An 11,019-nucleotide genomic window follows, 5' to 3' on the forward strand; every position below is an offset into this window, starting at 1 on the left:
ATCGCCAACATGTCACCCTGCTGCTGAGAGAATTGCACTGGCTGCCCATTTGCTACAGGGCCAAGTTCAAGGTTCTAGTCTTGGTATACAAAGCCCTATACAGCTTGGGACCAGGATACCTGAAAGATAGTCTTACCCCTTATATACCCAGTCGATCACTGTGCTCTGCAGGTGAGGGCCTCCTGCAGATACCATTTTATCAGGAGGTCCGTGCTGCACAACATAGGAAACGGATCTTTAGTGTGGCAGCACGTACCCCTGTGGAATTCCCTCCCCTTAAATATTAGACAGGCGCCATCTCTGTTATCTTTTCAGTGCCTACTGAAGACCTTCCTCTTTCAACAAGCCTTTGAAGTAGAGACCTTATCCCAGTCTGCATCTGTTTTGGAATTGCTTTTTAATGTGTTTTTAAAGCTTTTTTGAAAAAGAGGATGTTTTTGAAAATGTTCTGTTTCAACATGTTTTAAGGTTGTTTTGTTTTAATATATTTTAAGGTTTGTTTTAATAATGATAATAATAAAAATATACACATATATAGAAGCTGAGAGGCCCTGGGGGTCAGATATTCTGATGGCATGGCAATCTTGTGAAAGTGAAATGCACATTTCTGCTACAGTCCCTTCAAATGCTTAGACGCAGAACAATAGACTGAAGCATTACTTCCATTCCCAGTAGAAATAAAAACATTAACAGCTATATACTGTTTTCAAAGTGCTCCCCATGATCATATCATCTGATGCTACAAGAAGTCTGCCAGGTAGGTCAGCATTACTATCTTCATATTACAAAGGAGGGTGGGTGAGCGGAGACAGAATAGCTTGCCCAAGGCAAACCATGGTAGAGGCAAAATTTGAACTGGGTCTTCCTGGTTCACAGCTCAGTCTTTTAGCCATCATGCTACACTAGCTCTCACTAAAAGTCCTTCCCAGCTTTCCTCCACCCCCACTTCTGTAATCTAACTTGACTGCCTACTTATTTTCAAGCTTTTCTCCACAATCAAAAAGACTTGTGCTCTTTTAAAACTCGAAAACAAACATTTTCAAGATGCTAGATTCTATATCAAGTTTCATTTATACTTGTTAGAGGAATTCCTTATTATTTATTTCCATGGTGCTGAAGTGAAACAATTGTCTTTTCAAATTCTAATTTTTGCATACAGATCAGTGAATCTGAGCAACATCAGCCCATCACTTTCCCCCTTTGCTGTTTCAATACAAGAGGGCAGGCTCCAGAAAAATGGAATGTGTACTATAGCATTTTTCTCCCTCCCACAACTGATGCATCAGTCCATCATCCATATTATTCCTACAAGCTACAGTAGACAGAACAGTCCCCAAAACAGACAGCTACTGCAAAAGCAGCACTACCTGAACAACCATCTTTGAGGCAAAGGGTTGTATTCATTGTAGCTCTAAGGAGATCTTTCCATCAGCACAGGATTTCTCCCTGCACAATGGAATGTTCACCCCCTCTCCTCCCCCCACGTGCCCCCTAAATCTGTTCTAGGGATTCCCCCAACCTTCTGGAGCAGATCTGGGGATGGCACAGGGGACACAGGGGGAGGAGGGGGGAAGTCCTGTTGCCCTCGTGGAAATCCTTGTGCTCATGCAATTATTTGGCTGAATATCACTGAGAGAATTTTTAAAATAAAAAATATCCCAGGCTTTTGGGCATCTTAAATACCTTTGATGGATTCTGTCTCTTGGTATTGTAGCTATTGTTTGATTACTGTGTAATCATTCTCTATTTTATTTTATGTTACTGTTTTTGCATGTTTAAGCTACACTGGATTTTGCCTGCCTGCCTTGCCTCGACATAAGGATTTGTGGGTAATTAGTACTTTAATTCAGATGGTTGTTAACCCACAAACTGCTAAATCTTAAAGCACTCCAAATCTTCCTTTATCGTTCTCACGATGTAACCACTATGGCTAACCAACAGCAAAATGCATACACTCAGTCACACAAATAATTGGTATGACTTCCAGCATTTCAAGCTACTAGTCATTCGGGCACTTAACTGACTTGCATAGGAAAAGAGAAGGTGCTGCAGTCTAGGAATGAGATCCTAGACTGGGGAGCACACTGCTCACCCCATCTTGCTGCAGACCTTTGTGATAAATCTGAAAGACCAATGATTTCACCATATTGCAAGATTCCCCCACCAAACAAACTGTGGTGTGTATCAGCATTGGGGAGAAGAGAGTGAATTAGGTTTGGATGGTGAATCATCTATGTAGAATAGGAGAAGGAGGTGCATGGGAAAGACTCATCACTACAATGGCACAACAGAAAGTGGGACAGCAGCACACACAAAGAAAAAAATGGACTGAAAGATTTAGGTTGTTCCCAGCCGTTGATGATAGGAGCAATGGTAATGGGGAGCACCCCCAAAAGAGATTAAAGAAGTGCTTCCTGTTATAGGAGTTGCTATTTTGAACTACTGTTGAGGTTCAAGCATAAAGATAGCCCTACCCGTCCTCTGCCCTTCCATGCTTATCCTGCTAGCCTGCAGAACAGAATCACCCCCCACTCCCCTGCCTGAACATGTGCTTGTGAGTGACACCTGCGTACTGAGCAGCAGGCTGGACTAGCTAAGACAGGGATGGAGAATCTGTGACCTTCCAAATGTTGCTCCCATCATCCCTGACCACTAGACATGCAGACTAGGGCTGATGGGAACTGGAGTCAATAACATCTGGATGGCCACAGGTCCCCCAGCCTTGAGGTAACAGGTAGATGGTGTGATGTCCTCTATATGTTGCTGGATTATAACTCCCATCATCTATGGCCAAGAGACACACAGAATGGGATTGATGGGAATTATGAGTCCAACAGAATCTGGAATGCCAGCACATTATCTACCCTGAACTAAATTATCTCAAGGTCTTTCTAGTTCTCCAATTCTGTGCTTGACAGCCCTGGGACCATCTCCACTATTCAATGTAGAATGTTCCTATGTACAGTATTTAACACAGTGGAAATAGCAAAGTGGTGGAATAAGCAGCATCAGTTCCCAATGATTAAGTAGAATGAGCATGTTTAGTGGAAATCAGTATGACAAAGTGGGAGACATTCAACTAAGCCGCACAGAGACCATGCACATATAACTTCACATCTTTGCTCTTGACCACTATTTGATGCCTGCAAGCTTGTTGCTGCATGCAGGCACACAAAGCGCATCTCTCAGCAGCTGTCATTCAGAGCAATCCGTCAATCCCTGTGGCATTTCAGGTGCAGACACTGAGCTCATCTGCCTGAAAGGCCTCTCACTTTTTCTCAATCATGCCTAAACAAGTGTCTGGCGAGCATGGAATGAAGTTGAAGATGGGCTCAAATGTCTGGGGCCTTTTCTACTATTGATGCCCTTAGTTAGCTCTGGATTAAACAGAGAGAGAAAAAACAGAGCCTTTTTGTCCCGCTCTGGGTCCAGTTGCCAAACCATTATGAAACATCAAGATCTCATATTATCAGCATTCTCTCCTCCCCCCCCCCCCCCGCCGGCTGTAGCTGTCCAGACTCTTGTCAGAACTTGCACTAGAGACACTGAGAATCCAAGATCTTTACAAGATGAAGAGAATCCAATGGACTAGAAAACAGTGAAGCGAGTAAACTCTTCTCTTGAATTCTGTCCAGGAAGGAAAAAGGAAAGCAGTAGTAAGAGAAGGGCATAGACAGCACAGGGAACCTAGCTTAAGGGTTTCCTTCACAACAGGCACCTTTGTACCCCATTCCCTAGGAATCGAGTGTTGCAATGCATTCCATGAAAACACAAGGGAGGGGGAAAGGCAAGGCAGGGGATGCAAGGGGCTAGCTAAAGGAAAGCTGTGTCCAGGCTGCTCCCAGTCCCTCTCCTCCAGTTGTTTTCAATCAAACACATATTATTATTATTATTTTGCTAGCTTCTCTGGCAAAGTGCTTCTGCCAGGACTGTCCCAGTGCAGCTGGGCGTGTGCAAAGGGGGCGGGCAGTGAGACCGGATAAGACTTCAGAATGAGAAAGCCAGCAGTGGAGAGGAGGTTTATGTGTGCATATGTCAGAGAAAGAAAGAAAGAAAGAAAGAAAGAAAGAAAGAAAGAAAGAAAGAAAGAAAGAAAGAAAGAAAGAAAGAAAGAAAGAAAGAAAGAAAGAAAGAAAGAAAGAAAGAAAGAAAGAAAGAAAGAAAGAAAGAGATGTGCAGTTCTGCACATGAATCAATGCTTTTAAGAGGAGAGTTGTAGCTCAGTGGGAGGACACATGCTTTGCATGGAAAAAGGTCCCCGGCTCGACATCAGTCTAATCCCTGGCCATCTCCAGGTAGGGATGGGGAAGACCCCTGCTTGAAATCTTGAAGAGCCAATCCCATTCGGTGTAGACCAGGATAAGGAACTTGTGGTCCTGATGGAAGTTAGTCCAACATCTGGAGGGCCACAGGTCCCCATCCCCTGGTGCAGACAACACAAAGCTTGTCTGAATCAGTACAAAGTAGCTGCCTGTGTGATTATGCAAAAAGCAGTCTGTCCGTGGTCGGAAGGAAAAATTGACCATCTTGCATTCCTTGAGTGAATGTTTGATGTTATGATGTTAACATTATGGAGTGTGAACAATGAGCATGAGAGCGATCAAACACATTCACTCATTTATTGCTGCATTTCCAGACATTTGCAATATGAGAGACTGTCAGCATTCCCCTTTGATTAATGCTCCCTGAACATATAGATACTTGATGTCATGTATATCAGTCCTTGAATGTGAAATGCTGTGCATGAGAGGTGCAGGTCAATGTACAAATTCTCTGTACAGTGTGAATGTGTGTGCACTCACAAAACAAGAGAAAGAGATAGGGCGAGAAATTGGGAAGTTAGGGCTGCTGTTCACATAGTACCTGTAAACACTTTCTCATGAAGTTGCATTGTACCCAACTGGACCACTAGCTCATCCAGCTCGGTACTGTACACTGAGTTTCAGACAGGGCTTTTTCTCAGTACTCTGTGGAGATGACAAGGATTGCACCTGGGACCTTCTCTGAATGTAGAACATATGGTCTCCCATTAAACGACAGCCCCTCTGCTCTCTGTATAAGAGAACATAATCAATGTCTTTATTCAAGCAGTGTGGGGCAGTGGCAAGGCATTTACATGCATCCCTTTCTCCACGGCACCACAAGCCATTATCTTGGCAGTTTGCAGAGGCATGCATGGTCAAAACTAGTGCCATATACACAAAGCAAGTGGCAGCATGCCACACAGAGCAGTCTCCATGTGGCTTAATGTTTGGATGAATAGGTGTGCTCAGAATTTTACAGGTAAAGCAGAAACACAAAGAAGTCCAGCCCCATCCTAAAAGCAGTAAAAGATATCTTTTGGAGGATCACTCTCATCCTTTCTTCTCTGAGCATGCAGTTATTCTCACCACACAGGCTTTGTTATCATCCCTCACCAGCAATGAAGAGGGTGCGGAACCAACAGGGGCTCAACACAGGCATACTGTGGACAATGCACATCAAATTTACCCATCCATCCCTTCCTGAATACTCCACACAGAAGTGTCCTTAAACATGTCTCTGCATCTACATGTGGGCGACAAGAAGTTCTTTGTATTTGCTACAGCACTGTTTGGCATAAGGGTACACAAGTTTTTAAGTTGCACAAAACTCTTTTGCTTGTTCAAGATCTCTGTGTAACTCAAAAGCTTGCATGCACGTCCAACTACAGAAGGCTGTTACATAAAACTCATCCCCTTATTTGAGCTTTTCTTTTTTCCTTTGCATTGCTTAGAGTGCTTGTATATAGAGAGGTGTACTGGATTGCACTAATAACAAGACTGCATTGATCCACAGGCTGATCACTGCAGGTATCATATTAGCCCTTTTGCAAAAACAGCACTGGTTGCACCAAACCTCTTTCGTAGACAGTGCAATTTCAAGTTGTTTTGTGCAAGCAATCATACTTAGCATTTGTACAAAGCCTTAAAGTTCAAAGCTTTTTACATTTATTGCCTCAACGATTATTGCAACCGTTAGTTCAGAATACAGATGCTAGCCTGTTTACCAGGATAGGGAATGATGAGCACATTGTGCTGGTGCTTTGCCAACTACACTGGTGCCCAATTCATTTCTGGGCCCAATTAAAAGTGCTACTCTTGACTGCTGAAGCTCTTCATGGCTTGAGGCCATGGCACTTGAAAGATTGCCTGTCTCCATATGTGCCTGCCCACATTCTGAGATCCTTATCAGAAGCCCTTTTCGGGTGAGCCTGCCATCTGAGGTGTGGCAGGTGACTACTGGGAAGAAGGCCTTTTCAGCTGTGGCACCCCAGCTTTGGAATGTTCTCCCTGGAGAGGCTGCCAGGCATCAACCTTTTTTCTCCCCCGGGTTTTAGAAGTTTTGTTGATCTGCTTGATATGGATGCTAGCTTTATAGAGTTGCTGTTATTTGTCTGTGATTAAGTCACTGTGACGATGTATCTAAAAGGCAGGGTATAAAGCTAAACTAACAAGCACACCTTGTAAAGTAAGCCTTATAAGGTAGCTACCAGCACTGTGGTAAGCAGATGCCCGAAAACCCCTATTCAAGGAGAAACCAATGCAAAAGCAATGTCATCTTAGAACTGCTTGCTGCTCTAAGGTTTTGTTGTTTTTGTTTTTAAGAGAAAAGTATCCAACAGTTGTTCTAAATAATGAAAGTAAGTAAATATAATATTAATAAACGTATTATTGAATGTATGTGTGTGGGGGTGGTGGTGGATGGTTTTCAATGCTAGTAGAGTAGACCCATGAAGTTAATAGACATGATTAACTTAGGTTCATTCCTTTTAGTAGGTCTAATCTGAGTAGGATTTAGTTGAATACAACCTAGAATGTGTCCATGTTTCATCTGTATTTGCCCATCTGTCTGTGCCTGAGGGTCTCCTTCAACACAAGGTAGATCCGAGAGTGTGTATTTGGCTGCATGTTGTTTATCTAAGCTTCTCTCTGTGGGTGCCGGTCTGCGTTATTTGCCACAATCTTCATGGGTGGCTGTGACAAAGGCAAACTATACAGCTTGTCTCACACACATCCTTCTTTGCAAGCCTTCTAGTTAGCCCATTTGTAAGTAAGATCGTAGAAAGGGGGTGGTCATGAGGTCCATGGATTCCCACTTCTTTATTTATTTCAACTGAAAACAGTTCTTGCCCCTCAATTTTTTCTACAGGACAATTAGCTGACATAAGAATTGAGAAATATTTTCATAATGATTTGAACTATAAAAAGCCCACAGAGACGAATTATGATAAAATTCCACATTATTTTGGTAAATACAAGGTTAAATAGGTGTACAAATAACTTTGGATTTTTTTGGATTTTATTTACCTACTTAGGGCGCAATCCAACTCATATATTTACACCAGGCTGAGGGGAGTTGGATGTGGCCGCAGGGTCCCAGCTCAACCATGCTCCACCAGCAAAAAGCCCTCACCCTGACTCAGCTGTGGCAGAGCCAGGATCCTGCTGGCTATGCCAGGGGTCCTCCAAGGAAGTGGAAGGGGTGCTGGCAGAAGCTGGTGGAAGGCCCGAAAAAGGGCACTCCCCAAAAAAGGGGTGTTCCAGGGGCATGTTGGAGGAGGGGATCGGGGACTTAATGCAACATCCAACTCCCGTTCGGAGTACTCCTGCAGGTCCCAATCCGAGCCAAAGTTAAGCTGAGAAAAAGGTCCACCTAAGAAAATAATTATAATGGAAGTCAATGGGGAGTGTTTACTCGCCAATAGTGGTATTTGTGAGAACTGCCTTTTTCTTCTTTGTACACACACGCAGCTCCTGGCTCAGCCACAGCAGCTCCTGAACTGCAAATGGATACTGTGGAGCTTTCCACCAGCTCTACCTCTGCAGGCACCCCTGCCGCCTGCTTCCCCTGAGTTGGATTGCTCTGCCCATGTGTGTATATTACTCAAACTATGTTTGACATTGTGTAATTTCTTTTTCTTTTTCTGTGTAAGTAACCTTTCTATAAGTAAGCAATAAAGGCAATCAGAAAAAAGAAAGGGGGGGAAACACTGAGAAACAGAATTCAAAAAGAAAATATATAAACAATTTTTAACACACACACACACATATTTATACACACAAGGCTGGCCTAAAGTAATAAACATGTAAATTGATAAAGCAGCAGCAGAATTTAACAGCATATAAAAATAGGGCAAGGAAACAACTTCCATGCTACCACCCACCAAACACTCATGCATCCAAAACAGATTTTAAGTTGGTGGCAAAAGACAAGAAAAGCAGCCAGCCTACTATCTCCAAAGGTCTTTTCACAATAGAAAAACCCTGCGCTTGGTAGCTACCCGCATCATTTCTCAAGGCAGAGGCATGCAGAGCAAGGTCTCAAAGGATGATCTCAGCAAACAGGCAGATTCCTGCAGGAGAAAGTGCTCCTTCAGAAAAATCTCAGTCCTAGGTGGTGTGGGTGTTTATCAACTGACACTTGCCATTTGGATGGAACCCAGAAACAAACTGAAGACAGCAAAGAGCAGCAGCACAACAGGCAGGACTCTGGGAGCAGAAATCCAGGCCCCCACTTAGCAGAACAAGCAGGAGCCCCTCCCTGCAAACACAACAGGGCCAGTGTACCATATTTTAAAATAAATGAAGTAATACACATTACATCTAGAGAGGGAGTCCCCATCCTTCCAATGCACCCAGACACACCCAAGTAAGACAATTAAGTTCAGAATCTAAAATTACCTAACTACACCCCTGGGGAAGATATTTTAAGTAATGCTCAGTGTAGCAAGCACCAGTTCATAACCTGTTCACTGTACTGTCAACAACCTGAAATTTCTGAATACTGCTGCAACTAATACAATCCTAATAATATTTGCATAATACCTATGAGAGTTCTCTGTAGCATGTATATATGTACTGAAGATGTATTCAAGTATGCATTCTTAGTACTATAGGTAATATTTTAATCATATCTAGAGGAGGAACAATATACAGTAGCTCAAAGCAGCCTTCAGGCCCAGAGCTTAAGGAGTGGCCTGGCAAAAGCGTTCCCAGTTCTGTAAACGATTATATTCCCCATCAGAACAGGCCATGCCCCAGAAATTCCTAATCTGTTTTATCCTGAATGTTGCTTAGATGGGTGAATATTTCATTTCTGGTTCACACGTTTCCCAAAGCTTTAAAAGGAACAATCACATCTATATAAAATAAAAGTTTTATGGAAGTTTTGGTCTGAACCCGTTTTATAAAGACAAGTATCACCATCATATAGCAAACTCTCCGAATGTCAGTCCTTATGTAGCCCAAACTGGACCATCCACATGCAAGAGGGAAGTACAAGAGGGAAGTATTGGGGAAGTACAAAAAAATGGGGGGGTGGACAACTCCAAACAATCCACCCAGGATACTGAATGACTGTTGGAGAAATGTGTGTTAAAAAGTTATTTTGAATATGTGTTACTATTAAGGAGGCCTGGGGGGTCCACAACGATGAGATAATATTAGGACTGCAACTCAGGAGACATTTTAATCTACCAACTGCATGTGTTATAGTCAATTAAACTGATTATATTTGCATGCAGATGATTTCTGAAGCAAGAAACCTACTTTCTTTTTTTCTTAAGATGACATGCATATATGTTAAAAACAGGCATCATCTTGCAAGAGACACTCAAGAGAGGGGGGATGCCTTTTAAATTGGCGCTTGCCACCTGCAGTTTTCATAAGTACTTGTACTAAAAACTAATAATTTCTTCATTAAAAATCCACTGCCATATTAATTGTGTTGCCTTTACAGTCACTTAAACGTTTTTTAAAAACAAACTAATTGAGCAATCAAACATTTCAGCATTTTGAGCACTAGAAAGCACTGTATCTTCATCGTCATCATCAAGTTGTGGGCAGGCATCCTGAGGAAAGGGAGTGCAGACCCTTGGGAAGGGTCACTAAGCTGAGGTAAGGCTGAGATCCTCAGCCTGGAAAAGAGGGATGCAGACCCCTGGAAAGAGACACAAACACTGAGGTAAGGATTGGCTCCTAACTGGCAGGTAGAGCCTCCCTCCTTGTGCCAGCCGGACATGAGCGGGTTAAAGCGTCCGCAAAAGAAGGATCCTCCCTAATTCACATTTGGACTTGGGGGATAAATGTCCCCCGCCTCCCTTAATCAGGTTTGAGGAGGTGCGCTTCAGCTTTGTTTTGATGTTTTGGTCGGAGGCAGATGCTCTCTTCTGCTTTGAATGCCAATGTTGGGATCAGTGTCTCAAGTCCTCACAGGCAAGCAGCAACGAGCAGCAGGCACGCACACACGCACACACGCACCATGGCACAGAAGGCGCTCTGCACGCTCACCTGTGGAACAAGTGGCTGGTAATGGAATAGAGGAGGGAGTAACATAATGGGGGGGGGGGGTCAAACTCAAACAGTTAAAGAAACGCAGCGTGTCATTGACAAAGGCAAGCTTCAAAACCCTGTGCAGCCCCAAAGGTATCGCTAGAACGATTGTTTTAAATTGCTCGTATGTATTGTAAGTTGGGGAAAGGGCCGTAGCTCACTGGTAGAGCATCGGAAGGCCCCAAGTCCAATCCCCGGCATCTCCAGGTAGGGCTGGGAATTTCCCTGGGCTGGAACCCCGGAGAGAGCTGCTGCCAGTCAGTGTGGCCAATACCGAGCTCAGTTCGGTCAGACTCGGTAGAAGGCAGCTTCCTGCGCTCCTGCAGCATCAGCCCCGCGGGCTAGGCGCTGTACGAACGATGCTCTAGGAGGAATGCGCACGGAGAGCAGCAGCCGCCCGGCATCTCCCTCGTCCCAGAGCAACCCCTCCCCGAAACGCCCTGCGTCCCTTACCTGCCCTGGTCCGGGGAGGTTCACCCCACAGGAGGGCCAGGAAGCAGATCAGGTGGCTCCGGAGACCCCCGGGACTCGCCATGCTGTCGGTGCCTGGCTCCGCCGAAGGCTCTGGCAGGGGGGCTTCCCGACTCGGCTCGCAGACTCCTTGGAGCGGCTGGAAGCCAGCGCCGAGGCGAGAGAGAGCCGCCTGGCCCCGCCCTGCGCCCTCCCC

General features: G+C 44.4%; 1 protein-coding gene across 3 annotated transcripts in view; it reads right to left on the reverse strand.

Moving 5' to 3' along the window:
• COL5A3 (collagen type V alpha 3 chain) overlaps positions 1 to 11,019 on the reverse strand; it is a 144,005-nt gene extending 132,986 nt beyond the window's left edge. For 2 of the 3 annotated variants that reach the window (XM_061614515.1, XM_061614512.1), the window contains exon 1: positions 10,806 to 11,019. In XM_061614515.1, the coding sequence (XP_061470499.1) occupies positions 10,806 to 10,887 (82 nt within the window). In that variant the 5' untranslated portion in view covers positions 10,888 to 11,019. Of the gene's footprint in view, positions 1 to 8,302; positions 8,343 to 10,805 lie in introns of those variants that run through there. The other variant, XM_061614514.1, reaches the window with a different exon arrangement.

This window comes from Rhineura floridana, chromosome 3, assembly GCF_030035675.1.
Source record: "Rhineura floridana isolate rRhiFlo1 chromosome 3, rRhiFlo1.hap2, whole genome shotgun sequence".
Lineage (NCBI taxonomy): Eukaryota > Metazoa > Chordata > Lepidosauria > Squamata > Rhineuridae > Rhineura > Rhineura floridana.